General features: G+C 35.9%; 1 protein-coding gene across 7 annotated transcripts in view; it reads right to left on the bottom strand.

The window, feature by feature from the left end:
- The window catches only part of BLTP3B (bridge-like lipid transfer protein family member 3B), an 88,722-nt gene that overhangs the window by 39,230 nt on the left and 27,548 nt on the right, over positions 1-21,944 (bottom strand). For 6 of the 7 annotated variants that reach the window (XM_055576207.1, XM_055576191.1, XM_055576199.1 and 3 more), the window contains 7 exons: positions 16,828-16,990; positions 15,707-15,745; positions 14,294-14,385; positions 8,538-8,727; positions 7,573-7,713; positions 6,312-6,482; positions 144-324 (listed from right to left, as the gene is read on the bottom strand). In XM_055576207.1, coding sequence (XP_055432182.1) covers positions 144-324; positions 6,312-6,482; positions 7,573-7,713; positions 8,538-8,727; positions 14,294-14,385; positions 15,707-15,745; positions 16,828-16,890 — 877 coding nt within the window. In that variant the 5' untranslated portion in view covers positions 16,891-16,990. Of the gene's footprint in view, positions 1-143; positions 325-6,311; positions 6,483-7,572; positions 7,714-8,537; positions 8,728-14,293; positions 14,386-15,706; positions 15,746-16,827; positions 16,991-19,229; positions 19,330-21,944 lie in introns of all 7 variants that reach the window. The other variant, XM_055576225.1, reaches the window with a different exon arrangement.

Below are 21,944 nucleotides of genomic sequence, written 5' to 3'. Positions count from 1 at the left end.
CTTTCATCTATGTATCTCAATGAATGATAAATTATGATCAGTTATTTTAAGAGTAAGACTACTCATTACATATGAAAAACAATCCAGATGTGCAGTAAATTTTAGAGAAAACCAAAAGAGTTTCAAATAGCAGTGTTTATTACCTTTTTCTTTAGCATGAATATCATCGCATATGTGTAGATCTAGATGAGAAATCACTAAATGATGGGAGGTTTCTTTAACATCAAAGTCACTGAACAGTTTCACAATTGCATCACTTAGATCAGGAGCATTTGAAGTCTGTGGTGTCTTCGCATGCTGGGTAGATGGGGCTACCGCAGAGCTCTAAAAGATTTAAAGCTGCCTTGTCACTGCAAGTTAAATATCTGTCATTCCCCACTCAAGAAAACTTAAATATTTTTAATAATAAAGTCATAAAAAATAAGCAAATACATTTTATTTTGCATCAGTAACTAAGTTTCCCTAAAATATTTTCTAAATTATATAGGAATAAAACTAAAACCTAAAAACTAGAGAACTATAAACAATCTGAATATGAACCTAATATGTATTAGTAAGTATCTGAATAGCTATATTTACATGTTTATAGCCCTTCCTGTTTGAGAAAATATATTTATTAACTATTAAAGGCAGCTTATTTAAATATTATTAGTTCTATATATTAAAAACGAAAACAAATGTGAGCCCTGTATCCATTAGCTACATACACTATTATAGGCCCTGAAGAAATAAATAATTACTTTGTAAAACCACTTGTGATATTATTTAGTACCACAGGTGCTCTTAAGACGTGTGGTATATCTTCTGAACTTGAAGAAGCCAGAAAATAGCTGAGGTTTATAACAGTTTGTGAGTTCACATTCTTTGCTCCCCAAAGAGAGAAAACATAGTATACTGTTGAAGTATAAAGACATTTGTGAACGTTCAATAGCTTAAAATAACTCTACATACGTAAGTATACTATGAGATGATCTGTATATCTGTTAACCATAAAACTATACATGAAGCTTTTATAACAATTAAAAGAAGACCAGATTTGTTATTTAAAATATTTTTAAACTTTCTAAGAACAATTTGTTAACAAAAGTATAGTTATTTACAGAAAATTAAAGTACTATATACACAGCTTATATACAACACATACCTTCTTCATAGTAAGAACTATAATCATACTGTAAAAAGAATTTCAAAGTGTACTCAGTAAATGAGAATCTCGATGAAAATGACTGAGGCCACATTATTTAAAGGAAAAAAAAGATGAAACAGTTGTGAAGGCTTAAATTCTAGGGATTCAAGTAAGCTTTTTTACTAATTATTAAACTGATTTTCATCAGAAAAATCACTTTTTCTTATGTTTTCCCCAATCCACTTTTAAAGCTATCAGTTCAGTTCAGTCGCTAAGTCGTGTCCGACTCTTTGCAACTCCATGAATCGCAGCACGCCAGGCCTCCATGTCCATCACCAACTTCTGGAGTTCACTCAGACTCACATCCATCGAGTCAGTGATGCCATCCAGCCATCTCATCTTCTGTTGCCCCCTTCTCCTCCTCCCCCCAATCCCTCCCAGCATCAGAGTCTTTTCCAACGAGTCAACTCTTCGCATGAGGTGGACAAAGTACCGGAGTTTCAGCTTTAGCATCATTCCCTCCAAAGAAATCCCAGGGCTGATCTCCTTTAGAATGGACTGGTTGGATCTCCTTGCAGTCCAAGGGACTCTCATGAGTCTTCTCAAACACCACAGTTCAAAAGAATCAATTCTTCGGCGCTCAGCTTTCTTCACAGTCCAACTCTCACATCCATACATGACCACTGGAAAAACCATAGCCTTGACTAGACGAACCTTTGTTGGCAAAGTAATGTCTCTGCTTTTGAATATGCTATCTAGGTTGGTCATAACCTTCCTTCCAAGGAGTAAGCGTCTTTTAATTTCATGGCTGCAGTCACCATCTGCAGTGATTTTGGGGCCCAGAAAAATAAAGTCTGACACTGTTTCCACTGTTTTTCCCATCTATTTCCCATAAAGTGATGGGACCAGATGCCATGATCTTCGTTTTCTGAATGTTGAGCTTTAAGCCAACTTTTTCACTCTCCTCTTTCACTTTCATCAGGAGGCTTTTGAGTTCCTCTTCACTTTCTGCCATAAGGGTGGTGTCATCTGCATATCTGAGGTTATTGATATTTCTCCCAGCAATCTTGATTCCAGCTTGTGCTTCTTCCAGCCCAGCGTTCCTCATGATGTACTCTGCATATAAGTTAAGTAAGCAGGGTGACAATATACAGCCTTGAAGTACTCCTTTTCCTATTTGGAACCAGTCTGTTGTTCCATGTCCAGTTCTAACTGTTGCTTCCTGACCTGCATACAGATATATCAAGAGGCAGGTCAGGTGGTCTGGTATTCCCATCTCTTTCAGAATTTTCCACAGTTTATTATGGTCCACACAGTCAAAGGCTTTGGTATAGTCAATAAAACAGAAATAGATATTTTTCTGGAACTCTCCTGGTTTTTCCATGATCCAGCTGATGTTGGCAATTTGATCTCTGGTTCCTCTGCCTTTTCTAAAACCAGCTTGAACATCTGGAAGTTCACGGTTCACGTATTGCTGAAGCCTGGCTTGGAGAACTTTGAGCATTACTTTACTAGCGTGTGAGATAAGTGCAATTATGCAGTAGTTTGAGCATTCTTTGGCATTGCCTTTCTTTGAGACTGGAATGAAAACTGACCTTTTCCAGTCCTATGGCCACTGCTGAGTTTTCCAAATTTGCTGGCATATTGAGTGCAGCACCTTCACACCATCATCTTTCAGGATTTGAAATAGCTCAACTGGAATTCCATCACCTCCACTAGCTTTGTTCATAGTGATGCTTTCTAAGGCCCATTTGAATTCACATTCCAGGATGCCTGCCTGGCTCTAAGTGAGTGATCACACCATTGTGATTATCTTGGTCATGAAGATCTTTTTTGTACAGTTCTTCTGTGTATTTTTGCCACCTCTTCTTAATATCTTCTGCTTCTGTTATAGACTATTATTTATGTCTATGATGGTAATATTTTGAAAGAAAACACTCTCCAGTATTGCTTTAATTATGTTTCCTGTCTTTCATCAAGACAAATACTGATACAAATAAAAACATAAGCATTAATCTCCCTACAAACTCTTTTCTTTGTACTAAGGTACATTCAGGCTTTTGGATGCTATTTGTAGGAGGGAACGTGTGCCATTATAAACTCTTGCCTCATGAATAATCTTTAAAAAATTCTTAATTTTCAAGTTTGCAAAGCTCTCAAGTTCTAAGTTGAGCAAAGGAACACAACTACTTCACTCTCTAATGCATACTCTTGTTATCTTAAATGATACCTAAAATAGTGATGTGACAACTACCACCGAAGAAATAAACTCCACAGCAATGTCAATGGCTAAGTGTAACTACTATAAAATATTAAGGAGTGACAAAAAAAGACTAACTAAATACTAATGACATGGAAGAAAACTATAGCCATTTGCTATTACATCCTTTCTAAACTATGAAATAATGCAGATGCTTAGGCAAAAAAAAACTCTGTAAGGAAATAACCTCAAAATGCTAACAATGGTTTTGTCATGGTAGTAGCATTATAGAATTTTGTCCTTGTTTCTCATTTCCTAACCTGTATCTTTATATAGCTTCCTAATCTATATTCTATTTTATATAAAGACATCTATCTACATATTGCATAAATAAGCTATAGTAACATCAACACTTTGTTGATCTTTCATTTCAATTATCATCTCTGTTAATGACATCCTAAATTATAATACACGAATCGTCATTGCAAGCTTTAACAGGCTAGTGTTATGATGGTAATACTGCAAAATATTACCTCCTGTACTTCCTAAATTATTTTTTTCCACTCCAAAATGGAACTCATTATTACCTTTTCTTAGCCTTACGTCCCCTAATCAAACCTGCTTCCTTCTGTACTTATTCTTCTGGTTAATGGAATTACTAATTGTTCAAGAAGTTTTCAACTTTTCTCTCTTCTCTATCCTCAACTGATAAAACACTCAAATATCTTTCCCCAATTTGGCTTGTTTTTTCTTCTTTCAAACCATTACTAGAGATTCAAGTCTACCCCTTCCCTAGAGTGGCAGCCTTCCTACTCTTCAATCTACCCTCTTATAATACCACGTCATACTTAACTTTTGTTTCCTATTTAAAAACTTCCATTGACTTCTGTATGCCCATGGGAAAAGTAAACATATAATGCCCATCATGTCTAGTGGCCACTTCTGCTTACTTCCCTAGGAAAACCCTATTCTATGCTGTGATCCAGTACTCAGTTCATCAAACTTTTAAAATTAGGTTCCCACACAGAATTATATATGAAGACATCTTATTGGATAAATATTAATTATTTGGTAGAATGATAAAGGATTCACCATCAATTTAGCTTAAAGCTCTGGGAAACTTTGTTCACATCAATAGGTAGGCTGGAATTAAATCAACTTTATTTTAGCAAAGCAACATGATCCTTTGAACTCTTTCAAGTTACCTGCCAGGATTCACATAGTGATCTACTGTAAAAAGATTGTTTTTAATAGTCTAGCAGCAGACATTTATTAAATCTTCCTTCAAACATGTTGAAAGCAAAGAAGTGGAAATCATCTAATGTGTTAGTTTGTCACTGGTCATTCACATCCAACATGGACAGCAATATTTCAAATTGCCTGTCATTTCCCAGAGATTTTTTAGTCAAAACCCTCCTGCCTGCCTCACCATCCACCTGTGACAAATCTATCACAGTAAGAACCAGGATGAGTAAGAAGAATGCTTTTCATTTGTAAAGTAGGATACTAGGATAGGAGTAATTATGGAACTGGAAAACCAGACTGACATCTTAACACAAGAAAGACTATACATCAAAATGGAAGATGTGAAACAATTTTCTTAAAACTTGGGATGCTGTCACATATTCACAAGGCATGTATAACATCACTCTCAAAAATAAAGCTCTAGTAACACTAAACCCCTTATCTGTATCAGATAATACCATGCTCTCTATCACCATCATACTTTTGTAGATTCTATTTCCTCATTTGAAATATCCTTTTTCTCATCTGTGAACTCCCACTCATTTTTCAGACTTAACTTCATTATCCTCTTTGTGAAACCTTTCCAAAGTCCATCCACAAGCAGTTGATTAAAACTTCTCTATCCTTCTATAATCTCCTCATCCCTCTTTTTTTTGGCTGCTCTGAGACTTCATTGCTGTGTGCAGGCTTTCTCTAGTTGCCGTGAGCAGGGGGCTACTCACTGTTGTGGTGTACGGGCTTCTCATTGCAGTGGCGTCTCCTGTTGCAGAGCACAGGCTCCAGGCATGGGGGCTGCAGTAGTTACGGCTCACATGCTCCAGGGCGCAGGCTCAGTAGCTGTGGCGCACGTGCTCAGTTGCTCCACTGAATGTGGAATCTTCCCAGTTGTTCTTGTTGTTCAGTTGCTCAGTTGTGTCCGACTCTAAAGACTGAAGTCCGCCAGGCTCCTCCATCCATGGGATTTACCAGGCAAGGATACTAGAGTGAGCTGCCATTTCCTTCTGGACCAGGGATCAAACCCACATCTACTGCACTGGCAGGCAAATTCTTATCCACTGTACCACCAGGGAAGTCCCTCATCCCCATTTTTAATTCTGCACTCTAGCATTTATGTTGGACTGCAATGATCTGTTTTACATTTAATTCCCCATTACATTCTGAGATCCTTGAGGGCAGGTTCAGAAAATATTTATTTTTACATCAGCAGCATCTAGCCCTGCACCTGATGACAAAGCAGGCAGGCAGTAAACAATGACATTTTGACAGTCACAATAAAGCTTAAATTACCACGTATCAGCCAGATCACCAACAAAGTACACATCTAACATGTAATTACTCTATTTCCAATGAAATAATTCATAGAAGTATGATTTCACAATATCCATTAAGTTTTTATTGGATAGATATAAAAAGTCAATCGTACTCATAAAATTATCAAAAGACACTACACACTGGGATTTCCAATTTCCCTTCTACAAAAATCTTCATGTTAAATTCTCAGTATTTAGTACTAGGAAAGGTTAGAAAACTTTTTCTTTTTAGGAAAAAAAAAACTAAGCACAGACTTGCAAATAAGATATGTACTATATAGACAGAAATATATTTGATATATAAGAAAATTTTTGGACTCAAAGTATTATAATCTATTTCACATAGAGAAAACAACAACTAACCATTCTGGTTTTGAAACCACTTACATGTAAAGTGAAGTGTTTTTCCTATTAACATTTAATAACATACCTGTGTAGGTTCAGGAGCCATACTCTTCCTTTGTTCTGTTGATTTTTCTATTGCTTCACTAAGAGATTTTGCATATTGTACCATAGCCTTCAATTGGGAATCCGTTAAAACCCATAATAAGTCATCCAATATTAGAACTAACTTTGTTGCAATGACATTGCAGTCCTTTAACTGTCAGGAAAAAATGATTCATAAAATTAAGCCAAGTAATAAAACTTAGAATGCACTTGTATTTTTTAAAAGTTAAAATTTTTTCAATGATTTAAATAAACGCTTCCTTTATCACCAAGTATTTGTTGAGTTCCTATAATATGGAAGAAATATTTCCTAGTATTGGAGATACAGTGGTAAAAAAAAAGACTGACAGGTTCCTTTACCTTAACAGGTACATGTTACATAGGTATAAGCATTTATATAATTTAATTCTGCATTTATAGCTAAAATCATGTAACTATCAACATTAATGCAACCCCAACTGACCCCTGAACAATGCAGGGGTTAATGCATATAACTTATAGTTGGCCCTCTGTATCCAAGGTTCCTCCATATCCAGGGTTCCTCTGCATCCTCAGGTCCAACCAACCTGGACCATGTAGTACTGAGTATATATTATTGAAAAATATCCACATATAAGTGGACCCATACAGCTCAAAACTGTGTGGTTTAAGGGTCCACTGTAATTCTAGTAGAAAAGGAGGCATTAAAATTAATTAAAAACTAAAATGCTATTGTAACCACATTTCACGATATTTGTATTAAGTGTCATACTCTGAAAAATTCTTTCAATTGAGCCACATTTTTTAAAAAGTGATTACTTTCCCACATTAAATTTCATCCTAGTCTATGGTGGATTTTCAAATGCTGACATTCTTAAGCAGCTATCTTCCATATTTATCTAAATATCCAGTCATATCTTAATAGCCTTCTAAAACTAGTAGTTTTGGTTACTAATAGTGAAGACTTTACTGTTTACCCACTCCTGAGGAATATTCAATAGGAGACATAAAATTATAAAATAGCTACTATTCAATAAATATTTTGTAACTGAGAAATCTATTCAATTTATCAAAAATAAAAATACTAATATTAAACCTAATGCTATCATCACAACAGATTTCTTCAAATATTGCTTAAGGCACTATTATTTCCTTTTATTTTTGCACTGTTTTAATATGCCAATGTTTCACCTATAAATAATTTAAAATTTTTCATCAATTCCAATAGTTAGCACATGAATCAAAAGGTAACTCTGTTGACTTACTCTTCTTTTAAGTGTGACTCTGATTTTTGATTGGTTGGTTATTAATCGAACAGGAGCAAACATAATTTCAAGATGTGAGCTTTGGGTAGCATCTGCCTCTATTCGAATCATCTGCCAATTTATTTCCTTAAAGGTCAAAACCTAAAGGGAAAACAAGAGATTAGCTTCACAAACACAAAATGGAATAAGAAAAAATGTAGATTTATAAAAACAAAAAAGTTGTTACAAAAATGTATCTTGTGGGATTTCTCTGGTGGTCTGATTGTAAGAATCCACCTTCTAATTCAGGGCACATGGATTCGATTCCTAGTCAGGGAACTAAGATCCCATGTGCCATGAAGCAACACATGTCGCAGAGCAACTAAGCCCCTGAGCCAATTAGAGAAGCCTGTGGGCTGCAACGAGAGAAGACCCTGTGTGTCACAACTCAAGAAAAGCACTCATACTGCAATGAAGACCAAGTGCAGCCAAAAAAGAAAATGTATCTCTTAACAAATTTTCACATGATATTCTAGATCTATTCATTATGCTTTTACTTTTATTTATACACTTTCAAATTCAGTAACACATCTCCATAATTATATTCATCATCTGTAAAGCTGCTGACACTTTTATTCTAAGTAATTTAATTTTAATATAAAACACAAAGAACATTTGAATTATGTAACCAAAAAGAATTTAACAAAACATATTTTAATTTTTTAAATTTAAAATTCAATTCTGAGTAGCTTAGAAGTTAAAATAGGACTCATTAACTCTGTAAGTTGAAAGACTACAGTAAAAACATTAAAAATGTACATTTTATAGTTAAACAAAAATAATATAAAGAAAAGTATAGTTTACAGGAAAAAGTAAATCTAGTAGTATGTGAATATAAGCAACCATAAAAAGTAATTATTTTAAATGTACTTTAATATTAATCAATGCTAAAGCATTTTTAAACGAAAGAAAAATACAATCTTTACCTCTCCTCTCTGTGGATCTTGAATACGAGTAAATCTTAAATCTCCATGTTCCCAGTTTGCATTTACACTATAGATTCTTAGCTGGGAAAGTTCAAAGGAGGCATTAAAGGCTTTTGCTCCAATGCGAATGACAATAGAATTTACAGAAACAGTAATTCCTTCAACTACTTTTTCAGCAAAGCCGTATTCACTGGGAAAGCAAAGCAAAATATATTGCATTAAAGCCAAAAATAAATCATTAAAAGTGAAGAAGTTTTCTGTTAATATTCTCACACAAGTACACAAATTGCCATATTACTCATTTTTGTTTAACAAAAAAAATTTTTGTTAAAACAATCTAGTCTGGTTACATGTAAGTTACCAAAAAAAAAAAAATGCTATTTCAAAATGCTAAAGGTTTTTAAAATTGGTCTCTCTAAATTATTATAATCGCCATCCAAAGTTGCCTGCTTTAAAAAGCATTAATGCAGAGAACTGGCATCAATAAAGTAAATAAGACGGCTAAATTCCTGACACAAAGAAAGCTGTAGAGGCCAACTGGAATATAATCTCGTAGTTTAGGGATAAGGCCAGAAAAAGTTCACATTATATAATTCAATTCAGTAAATATTTATGGAGCATCTACTATGTGAACAATGCGAGGACCTAAGAAAACCAAAACAGAGTTGTGGCATTACAGGGCTTGACAGTTACTTGGGGAGGAAAAAAAAAAACATATCCTAGTAACTGAAACATGAGGGAGTTTGTCTTTAGGTGCTTTTTTAAAAGGAATCATTGGTACACTTGGTAGAGGAAGAAACTGTTTATAATTCATGAGAAATACATCCAGAAAAGAAAGATGAACTTTTCTCAAGGAGAGATAAGAAGGAAGGAAAATCTTAAAAGAGGAAAAAGCACGAGCAAAGACACAGAGAAACAATAAAGGTCATGTTTCAAGAATAAGTATATATATTTAAGTATACATGTATGGCTGAGTCCCTCTGCTGTCCACCTGAAACTATCATAACATTGTTAATCGGCTGTACTCCAATACAAAAAAAAAAAAGTTTTTAAAAATAATAAGTACAGCAAGACTTAAATACAGACTAGACTACTGATACATTTTTGCAGGGGGGTGGTGAAAGTTTTTGCAAAATTGGCACCTTACTTCAATCATGACCATTATTCCAAAATCTGTATCAGATTTCTTGCTGAAACTTCAGACTGTAAAATTCAAATGTCCATCAGATAGCTCTACTTGGCTGCTTCTCACATATTTCAAAGCCAACATCCATAAAGTGAGGTCATCATTTTTACTGATCATGCACATTGTTCCTCTATACCTGCTATGCTTCTTGGTTTACTATCCTAATGAATAAATAAAATTACTTATCTTTCCTAAAATTCAGATGACTTATCTTTTAAATTAAGATATACTTTGTAGCTTACATTTGGACTGTATGAAATAATGCATATGAAGCAAGAAGACCATCCCTGGACTCATGATACTTTAAAAGGTTTAAGTATTATTTGTAGTATTAAAAATAGTAGTATTATGGTATTATTAATACTATTGGAAGTCTATGAACCTCAGTTTCCTCACTTGTAAAATGAAAATAATACCTATTTCAAAAGGTTGCTGTGGTCTTTAAACAACATGTTATTTGGGAAGAGTTATTATGACCCTAAGAACAAATATTGGTCACTTAGAAATACTTCTGGAGTTGCAGGAATATTTTTATAATAATTATCTGAGAATATCCTTTGGAATGTTCAAACCCATCTACTCTAATCTATGCACATTAAAAAGTTTTATAATTGTATTGGAGAATTTACCATCAGAAGGCTAAAGGCTGAATCAGTGACTAAAGTCTACATCTTTCTGATTATATCATCCAGTATAAACTAAATCTCAGTTTACAAAAATGTCTTCTGAGTTTGGTTAATCTCCACATAGACATCTATCTCCATGTGAAGTGAAAAATCAAATCCCTGAACTTACAAAGTTTACTAAACTACCAGTCTATGGGAGCACTGTTGGCTTACAGGTCCTACAAAGAAGGAAGGGCCAGCCTATTCATTGTTGATTTCCCTCTACTTTAATCACTTAGCTATAAACAAAATCAAATGGATCTGTTTTTTCCTAAATTACATGACTATAAAGAATTGAAGATATATATTCATATTCTTGACAACCATTCTAGACCTAATGAATCATTAATTTCAAAAAAGGAGCCTAAAAAACCCTGTAGATTTTTATAAGCACCCTAAATGACTTACAATTTGGCAAGTGTGGAAAACATAGAAATAGATTAACACACAAAGCCAAAATTATAAAGCTTGTTGGTACTATAAAAACATGAACCAGGAAATAGACTGTCAACTGCTTCAGTTCAGTTCAGTTCAGTCAGTCGTGTCCCACTCTTTGCGACCCCATGAATTGCAGCACACCAGGGCTCCCTGTCCATCAACAACTCCCGGAGTTCACTCAGACTCACGTCCATCGAGTCCGTGATGCCATCCAGCCATCTCATCCTCTGTCGTCCCCTTCTCCTCCTGCCCCCAGTCCCTCCCACCATCAGAGTCTTTTCCAATGAGTCAACTCTTCGCATGAGGTGGCCAAAGTACTGGAGTTTCCGCTTCAGCATCATTCCCTCCAAAGAAATCCCAGGGCTGATCTTCAGAATGGACTGGTTGGATCTCCTTGCAGTCCAAGGGATTCTCAAAGAGTCTTCTCCAACACCACAGTTTAAAAGCAGCAATTCTTCGGCGCTCAGCTTTCTTCACAGTCCAACTCTCACATCCATACATGACCACTGGAAAAACCATAGCCTTGACTAGACGGACCTTTGTTGGCAAAGTAACGTCTCTGCTTTTCAATATGCTATCTAAGTTGGTCATAACTTTCCTTCCAAGGAGTAAGCGTCTTTTAATTTCATGGCTGCAGTCACCATCTGCAGTGATTTTGGAGCCCCCCAAAATAAAGTCTGACACTGTTTCCACGGTTTCCCCATCTATTTCCCATGAAGTGGTGGGACCGGATGCCATGATCTTCGTTTTCTGAATGTTGAGCTTTAAGCCAACTTTTTCACTCTCCTCTTTCACTTTCATCAAGAGGCTTTTTAGTTCCTCTTCACTTTCTGCCATAAGGGTGGTGTCATCTGCATATCTGAGGTTATTGATACTTCTCCCGGCAATCTTGATTCCAGCTTGTGTTTCCTCCAGTCCAGCATTTCTCATCATGTACTCTGCATATAAGTTAAATAAGCAGGGTGACAATATACAGCCTTGATGTACTCCTTTTCCCATTTGGAACCAGTCTGTTGTTCCATGTCCAGTTCTAACTGTTGCTTCCTGACCTGCATATAGGTTTCTCAAGAGGCAGGTCAGGTGGTCTGGTATTCCCATCTCTTTCCCAATTTTCCACAGTTTATCGTGATCCACACAGTCAAAGGCTTTGGCATAGTCAATAAAGCAGAAATAGATGTTTTTCTGGAACTCGCTTGCTTTTTCCATGATCCAGCAGATGTTGGCAATTTGATCTCTGGTTCCTCTGCTTTTTCTAAAACCAGCTTGAACATCAGGAAGTTCACAGTTCACATATTGCTGAAGCCTGGCTTGGAGAATTTTGAGCATTACTTTACTAGCCTGTGAAAGAAGTGCAATTGTACAGTAGTTTGAGCATTCTTTGGCATTGCCTTTCTTTGGGATTGGAATGAAAACTGACCTTTTCCAGTCCTGTGGCCACTGCTGAGTTTTCCAAATTTGCTGGCATATTGAGTGCAGCACGTTCACAGCATCATCTTTCAGGATTTGAAATAGCTCAACTGGAATTCCATCACCTCCACTAGCTTTGTTCGTAGTGATGCTTTCTAAGGCCCACTTGACTTCACATTCCAGTATGTCTGGCTCTAGGTGAGTGATCACACCATCATGATTATCTGGGTCGTGAAAATCTTTTTTGTACAGTTCTTCTGTGTATTCTTGCCACCTCTTCTTAATATCTTCTGCTTCTGTTAGGTCCCTACCATTTCTGTCCTTTATCGAGCCCATCTTTGCATGAAATGTCCCCTTGGTATCTCTAATTTTCTTGAAGAGATCTCTAGTTTTTCCCATTCTGTTGTTTTCCTCTATTTCTTTGCATTGCTGGCTGAGGAAGGCTTTCTTATCTCTTCTTGCTATTCTTTGGAACTCTGCATTCAGATGCTTGTATCTTTCCTTTTCTCCTTTGCTTTTCGCTTCTCATACAATAATACCTAATTTGTGCCACACCTAATTAAATCATTTGTTTATAACAACTTTCCTAATCTACTTTTGCCCTTTTAATAGTCTTACAAACATCTCAGGTTTTTCTAATATTTCTGACTAGCCAATTTTAAGATCAACTGCTCCTACCTGGGCTTCCCTGGTGGCTCAGCTGGTAAGCAATTCGCCTGTAATGTAGGAGACCTGGGTCCGATCCCTAGGTTGGGAAGATCCCCTGGAGAAGGGAATGGCTACCCACACCAGTATTTGAACCTGGAGTTTTCCATGGACTGTATAGTCCATCGGGTTGCAAAGAGTCAGACACGACTAAAGGACTTTCACTTGCACCTTTTTCTCCAATATTTCTGACCAGCCAATTTTAAGATCAACTGCTCCAACCTACTTTACCTGACCTGAAATCATAATCTAAATTTTAAATCTCAAATTACTGGAAAATACATAAACTACAAAAATGTTAATATGAAAGCTCTTTTCCCCATCACTATTACCTATAGCCCAAATATAAACTGTATATGTGATAAATCTGGCTTTCAGTAAACTCTCAGCAGTGGATGGATCACCATTCAATTCCCATGTGAAAAGTCACTGATCAGACTGTAGGTATTCTCACAGAATGCATTAATATAAAGATGGTTCAACCTTGGTAAAAGAGAAGGAAAATGTGAGAGAGAGTATGTGTGTATACCTGTATGTGCACGTTCAGTCTCAAGAAGAGTATATCACTGGCTCTACACAGCACCTAGAATACTGAAAATGTCCAGAGCTGCCATGCTGTACAACTTGAGGAGGCACTAATCACATTAAAATCTATGTAAACTTTTTACATGAATACCTGTACCACCCAAAAATAGTGCAGAAAATCTGTTTTGAATAAATTATATATAAAACAAGATTCAAATTTACTGAATGCAAAGATAAATAGGCAAATTTTTAAGAACCTATTTTTTTAGAACCACTATTTTTTAAGAACCACTCTAACTTTTCAAGATGGCTTTGTGAAATGCTCTCCTTTACAAGCTTCTACTTTATTAGCATCTGGTTTTTATCTATCAAAATTCAATCTGTATAAAGTGTGAGTATTCTGTATTTAATGAATTTTAGAGTAACCCAAAAGGTCTATACTTTCTTAAGGCATCAACTTAACTCTTAAGAGTCATAAAAGGTCCACTGATGCACAGAACAAATGTTATGCAGAGAAAGTGTTCAGAGATCAAATAAGAGACTATCTGATTTATAGAATGCCTAAGCTCTTCTTCCATTTTCTGCTGCTGTTCTGCCTTTGACTGATCATTATTATTTAATATCAAGGAAAGCAAGATAAATGAAAGAGGCTAAAAATCAATTCTGCTACTTTTGCAAAATGTTTTACTAAAACTATAAAATGTTTGATGGGAGGAGTGACTGAAATAGAGACTGAGGCTAGGAAATTTTATTTTATGTCCTATTACTGCAGATAACAGAGCTGACTATAGAATCCCTTTGCCAATCATACATATTAATGGATAGCTTACCTTTGTCCTGAAGCAGTTGCAATTGGTGATGGGCCATTTGGGTTTCGTGGTTCTTCACATGTACTCATTTCCATTATTACTTTATCCAAGGACTAATAAAAATACATTTAAAATATAAACATTAGATATTTTATGTATAAGGATATCATTTAAGACTACTTTCTCATTCACTTCTTTAGGAGCAAAGAAAATAAAGCAAAGACATTTTAAATGTCTCTCTAAAGGTCTAAAAAGAGAAAATGCTCAGTCCTTTCTCAAGGCACTTATTATCTTCTGGAAAAGCTTATTACAGGAGTACAGGAGGAAAAAACTGTAAGTAGTAGCCATATCAGAGAAGGTGATGGCACCCCACTCCAGTACTCTTGCCTGGAAAATCCCATGGATGGAGGAGCTTGGTGGGCTGCAGTCCATGGGGTCGCTAAGAGTCAGACACAACTGAGCGACTTCACTTTCACTTTTCACTTTCATGCATTGGAGAAGGACATGGCAACCCACTCCAGTGTTCTTGCCTGGAGAATCCCAGGGACGGGGGAGCCTGGTGGGCTGCCATCTATGGAGTCGAACAGTCGGACACAACTGAAGTGACTTACCAGCAGCAGCAGCAGTAGCCATATACTGCTGAGACCATTAGGTTTCACAGAAGCATAATTGCTAACCTCAGAATGTACATTACTAATTGATAGATTACTTATTTGTAAATAGGACTAAACAACCTCTAAAAGCTTCTCCCAACCTAAAACATGAGATTTAAAACATGTAACTATAAAAAATATGAAATATACAAAAATATGAAAAAATAAACACTCATAATGAAAAAATTCCTCAGGCTAAGTTTTTCTTGAAGAAAGATCAAATATCCTTAGTAGTCATCACTAACACATCTCCAGTCATCTCTTCATTCTCTACTTAATATTGAACTTGTCTGAAGCTGCCTTGTGTTGTTTACTTGTTCACTGTCAGTCTCCTTATAAAAATATATGTTCCCTCAGGGCAGAGGGGAAGCATTCAGTAAGTTTTGGCGGAATGAATGAATCAGTAAATGGCCAAATAATCAACTTTCCTTAAACAGTAAAGTACATTAAAGAATATATCACATATTAGATCAGTAAAAGCAGAAACAGAAAATCTGGATCAAACTTTATTAAAAGAAGAAGCCCACAGTATGTCAATAAAGAGTTAAAAGATACAATAAAATATACTAATTTAAAATATAATATTCTAGACCTGAAGAACTTTAAAGACCCTCTCATTTTAAAGTTTAAATTTCCCATTTAAAGACTGAGAAAACTAAATACTATCAAAATAGAACAAATGCTCACAAAGCCATAAGATTATGTTTCTAAGAAACAAAATATTAACAGAGTAATTATACACAAATATAAATGCTTATTTCTGAGGCAATTCAGAACTTACCAAACAGATGGGATGTGTTTTCAATTTTGTCCATGGTATCTATAAAAGAAAATTTTTCTTTAAAATGAATCATCAAAAAAGTAATTTAAAACAGTAATCAACACAGATGTTTCCTTAACATCGTGACAGACATATCAAATTATATCAGATGACTTAAACTGAACAATTCATTTATATTCTTGAAATCAGCTACACCTATTTTATTTTAAAAAAGATTATTATCCTTATTTTCTTGGTCATCTTTTTAAATAAAAATTTCAGGTTCTACTAACATTAATATTATCTAAAAAATAATATGGTTTTTTTCTCCAGTTCTGAAAATACATTTTGATTTTATACTTTAAGAATTCCCAGCAAAGCTTAATCAGTGTTTTGCTCATTTAATAATTTTTTAAATTCTAGAATTCCAGCCAATTTCCTTGTAGATATTCAAGACAAACATAAAAGTGAGACCATTAATGTTAAATGGAAGTAATATCAAATAAATAATGTTCAAATAAATTCTATATTAAGGATAATATTTTTTGAAGACATTTGGGTTTATGGAAGACAGAACAAAAATTAAAGGTGATCATTAAAGGATATAGCAAACTTTCCACAATCTTTTCTGTATCGCCCAATTTTAATTTTAGCATGCAGTATTTTTACTGAGTAGGCTCTCAAACTAAGCCTAATCTTCAAGACAAAGAAGTGATATGATATGATTAAAGATAATAAAAAAGCTTAAGTTTTAATAAGCAGGAATAATATTTAAAAAAACTTTAAAATTATCAAAATAAGAAACAAATGGGGAAAAGAGACAAAATTTCAAATAAAAGTATAATGTCCAGAATAAGATAACTTATCAGTCCTTATGCCTTCATTTGAAGTAGACTCTACTTACTACAAATTTAAGCTGTCCCATTTAACAACAAATCCTATGAAGAAAACTTAAAATATGTACCAAATTTTAAAAATTATTTTAATAAACTATCAATATTGCTTAAATATGAATATTAAATTTTCAATAAAATTAATAAATTAATAAATAATACAGAAAAGGAAATATTTATTTTAAATGACAGGGATGAAATAAGTAAAATGAAAACAGAAAATGCCTTGCACAAATATCAAAGTCTCACCCTAATCGATGCTTTATTACAAAAAACTTTGTTGATAGCAAGCCATGTTGGCAAATCCAACATGTTCTGGAGCACCTCTTCATCCAACTCCAAATTCTTTAGTTCACCTTCTCCTTTAAGGGTACTAAGATTTATCTTGTCAGGAGATAAATTTTTGGTAAATCTGAAAGAGAATATATATTGACATTTATTTTAGTGTTAGTTACTATACCGCTGAGTCATTCTTGCATATATACAGAGCATTAAGAATGTAATAGTGGATTTCGCTGGTGTCCAGTGATTAAGAATCCGTCTGCCAATGAAGGGTGGAGAAGGCAATGGCACCCCACTCTAGTACTCTTGCCTGGAAAATCCCATGGATGGAGGAGCCTGGAAGGCTGCAGTCCATGGGGTCATGAAGAGTCGGACACGACTGAGAGACTTCACTTTCACTTTTCACTTCCATGCATTGGAGAAGGACATGGCAACCCACTCCAGTGTTCTTGCCTGGAGAATCCCAGGGACGGGGGAGCCTGGTGGGCTGCCATCTATGGGGTCGCACAGAGTCGGACACGACTGAAGCGACTTAGCAGCAGTAGCAGCAGCAGCAGCCAATGAAGGGGGTGTAGGTTCAATCACTGATCCAGGAAGATGCCACATGATGCAGGGCAACTAAGCCCGTGGGCCACAACTACTGGGCCCTCGCTCTAGAGCCTGTGTGGTGCAGCTACTAAAGCCTGCACACCCAAGCTTGTGCTCTGCAACAAGAGAAGCCGGCACACTGCAAAGAAGAGTAGATCCTGCTCACAGCAACTAAAGAAAGCCTGTGAACAATAACAAAGACCCAGCGCAGACAAAAATAAGTAAATAGTAAGAAAAAAGAATGTAATAGCAGCATAGGCTTCCCTGGTGGTTCAGCTGTAAAGAATCTGCCTGTGGTGCGGGAGACCTGGGTTCAATCAATGCATTGGGAAGATTCCCAGGAGAAGGAAATGGCAACCCAGTCCAGTATTCTTGCCTGGGAAATCCCATGGACAAAGGAGCCTGGCAGACTACAGTCCCTGGGGTCACTGAGGTTGCTGGGGTCACAAGGGTAGGACACGACTTAGTGACTAAACCACCATCATACACTTAAATATCTTAGAACCAGATACATTCAAGCTCTAGTTCTTATTATCTTTCAAACTTATGAATAATTAGTATCTACTATTTTTCATGTATTATGCAAGGATTTGAGCCAGCCTCTACTACATTTTACTTTGCTATAGATAATATCACAGAAGTGAATATTCTTATTTTACTAACCAATCCACAAGTGAGGTAAGGAAACACTGTTGTTGTTCAGTCACTAAGTCAAGTCCAACTCTTTGCAACCCCATGGACTGCAGCACACCAGGCTTCCCTGTCCTTCACTATCTCCCAGAGTTTGCTCAAACTCATGTCCATTGAGTCAGTGATGCCATCCAACCAACTCATGCTCTGTCACCCCCTTCTCCTCTTGCCCTCAGTCTTTCCTAGCATCAGGGTCTTTTCCAATAATTCAGCTCCTTCGCATCAGGTGGCCAAAGTATCAGAGCTTCAGCTTCAGAAACAGTCTTTTCCATGAATATTCAGGGTTGCTTTCCTTTAGGACTGACTGGTTTTTAAACTCCTTGCTGTCCAAGGGACTCTCAAGAGTCTTCTCCAACACCACAGTTCAAAAGCATCAATTCTTCGGCACTCAGCCTTCTAAATTCAACTCTCACATCCATACATGACTACTGGAAAAACCATAGCTTTGACTATATGCACTTTTGTCAGCAAAGTGATGTCTCCATTTTTTAATACACTGTCTAGGATTGTCACTGTTTTTCTTTCAAGGAGCAAGTATCTTTCAATTTCAAGGCCACAGTCACCATCCACAGTGATTCTGGAACCCAAGAAAATAACTGTCACTGTTTCCTCTTTTTCCCCATCCATTTTCCATGAAGTGATGGGACTGGAAGCCATGGCCTTTGTTTTTTGAATGTTAAGTTTTAAGCCAGCTTTCTCCCTCATCTCTTTCATCCTCATCAAGAGGCTCTTTAGCTCCTCTGCTTTCTGCCATTAAAGTGGTATCATCTGCATATCTCAGATTATTGATATTTCTCCTGGCAATCTTGAACCTAGCTTATGAGTCATCTAGTCCAGCATTTTGCATGATATACTCTGTGTAAGTTAAATAAGCAGGGTGAAAATATACAGCCTTGACCTACTCCTTTCCCAATTTTGAACCAGTCTGTTGTTCCATGTCTAACTATTGCTTCTTGTCCTGCATATAGGCTTCTCAGGGACATGTAAGGTCGTCTGATATTACCATCTCTTTAAGAATTTTCCACAGTTTGTTGTAATCCACACGGTCAAAGGCTTTAGCATAGTCAGTAGAGCAGAAGTAGAAAACTGACCTTTTCCAGTCCTGTGGCCACTGCTGTGTTTTCCAAATTTGCTGGCATATTGACTGCAGCACTTTAACAGCATCATCTTTTAGGATTTGAAATAGCTCAGCTGGAATTCCATCACAAAGGAAATGAGATATAACTCTTTAGAAGTAGAAGCAGCAGCAGATGCCACCACTGCCATTCATCATGCCATGAAAGTGCCAAAAGTCACATTAAAGATTTGACCCTTAATTCTAATTAAAGAATGCAGATTCTCTATATTGATTTAAAAAGGAAAGTTCTTAAACTTAAAAGAGAGACTGAAAATAATAACAGAATAACAGCAAACATTTTCCAAGGGTTTAATGGTACCAGACTCTTCTCCTTGAGTGCATGCATTACTGATTCTCATGATAACCCATTAGAGTCAATACTACTTTTATTCCCACTTTTTACAAGATTAAATATAATGAGAAACCAACTTGTTTGCCCAATGTCACAACCAATAAAGATGATATTAGTAATAACAATAAATTACACATGCACTTTAAAGTATTTTCATATGTATTAATTCTTAACACAATCCTAAAAGGTTAAAAAACTGCTAACTTTACCCAGCTTTACTTTTTCCAAAGTGAAACTATTGACAAAGTTAACTACTAGCTAACAAAAAAGTTATTAGTTAGCCAGGCTTCTACCTTTTTTTGATATTAAATATTAAAGCAACAAAATGTACTGGGTTATTTACATGCCCCACACACCAATAAGAATCAATACACACATTCTTCTGCATTGACTCAAACCAGAATTTCTTTAGTCAGATCTTATCTGGATTCATATCTTCTCACAAGATGTCAACACATTGACTTTGTCAATATAAAGTTCATATTTAACTCAGAGTTGATCAATAACGCCAAGTCGTTTCAAACTTACCACGAATCACGTTTGATTTGAAAATACAGTTTCCTGATAGGCTGCCATTTCTAAGCACATAGGAATGACCTATCATTGCCTCAAGGCAGAATATTAGTGCTTGAAAGGAGCTAATTCAGTAAGTATTGGGTTGGTCAAACAAAAAAATCTGAACGAACTTTTTGGCCAACTCAATACTTACTGAATCCTCAATATATCCTCACTATTCAGACACATACACTGGCAAGCAGTATACTCAAGGTTCCTGCCTTTGTGAAGTGCTCAGTTTAGTTGGTGAGAGAGATCAAATAGCATGACTAAGAGTGAATACAGCAGGGGTTCTTAATCCAGAGGTTCTTTGAAATAGGGACTTTTGAGCTGATATCTAAAGGATGAGTAGTAGAAGTTAACTAGGCAAGAAAAAGAAGGGGACAGGAAAGTGTTTTCCAAGTAGAGGGAATAAAACATATAAAGGTTCTGAGGCAGGAGACAGTATAAAGTAGAACAGAAAAGAGATCAGCATCTGGAATGTAGCAAGAAGACCAGAGAAATAGAAGATAACTTTTGAAGGACAAAGAGAGGGCTGATTACACATTCGTCATTTGATAAATTTTAACCAATATCTACAAAGTTAAATACATAATAAGTCAGAGTCTGATAATTATGGAGGAAAAAGCAAAGCAAAAATAACATAGGAGGTGCAAGCAAAGGATCTTTTCATTTTTAAAAGAGTGGACAGGAAAAGCCTCATTAAAAAGATAACATACGGGCAAAGAGCTGAAGAAAGCCAAGGAGCTAGCTATGCAAATATCTAGAGGAAGAATACTCTAGACAGAGTTAAAGCTAAGGACAAAAACTTGAGGTAAGAACACACAGGACTGAGGAATAGCAAAAAGGCCAAGGTGGCTGGAGGAAATGAACAACAGCAAAATGAAGAGAGATAAAGTTAGAGAAATAACAGGGGCCAGATCATGTGGGGCCTTTTAAGCCACTCTAAGGACTCTGGTTTTTACTGTGAGTAAAAATGAGAATGACTGGAGACGGTTCTGACTAGAATAGGATAAGAGAACAATTTTTTTAAGGATCACTCTACTGAGAAGAGATGAAAGAAGTACATGGACAGAAGCAGTGAGCCCAGACAGGAGACTATTACAATGATACAGGTAACAGAAGATGTTGCCTTGGATCAAGTTGGAAGAGTAGGAAGTGGTAAGAAGGGAACAATTCAAGACATACTCTGAAGTTAGAGCAATAGGATTTAATAATACATACTGAAGGCAAGGATGGCTCCAAGGTTTTTGGTCTGAGGAAAGAGAAGGACAGAGTCACCAATTATTGGGTTAAAGAGAGAGAGGGAGAAGTAAGTTTGGGATAAAGGATCAGAATTTAGGCTTAGAATAGTTTAAGAAATGCTTATCAGATATCCAAGAGAAGATACCAATTAAGTAGCTAGATATTCAAATCTTATTCAGTAGCTACAGATACAAATTTAATAATCACCAGTGTTATATACATATGTCTACAAGATAAAGACAAAAAAATGAAATGGCTCAAAGACTGGTCAAAGACCACTAAGAGGCCAAGGAGCCAACAAAGGCAATTAAGAAGGAAGGGCCAGTGAGGTAGGAGAGAAATCAGTTTTGTTCTTTTAGCTGGGAGAAAATTTAGCAGGCTTGTATGTGGACAATAATGATGCAGAAAAAAGAAAACTACTGATGGGCAGACAACTGATATAACAAAACCCTTGATTAGAAGACAGCAGACAGAGTACGCAAGAAGACAAGCTGGCTTTGAATAGTTTTGATTTTTGAAAAGCATGTTAATATTCTG

The sequence above is a fragment of the Bubalus kerabau genome, chromosome 1, assembly GCF_029407905.1.
Source record: "Bubalus kerabau isolate K-KA32 ecotype Philippines breed swamp buffalo chromosome 1, PCC_UOA_SB_1v2, whole genome shotgun sequence".
Lineage (NCBI taxonomy): Eukaryota > Metazoa > Chordata > Mammalia > Artiodactyla > Bovidae > Bubalus > Bubalus kerabau.
This window is presented reverse-complemented; position numbering and strand designations above follow the sequence as displayed.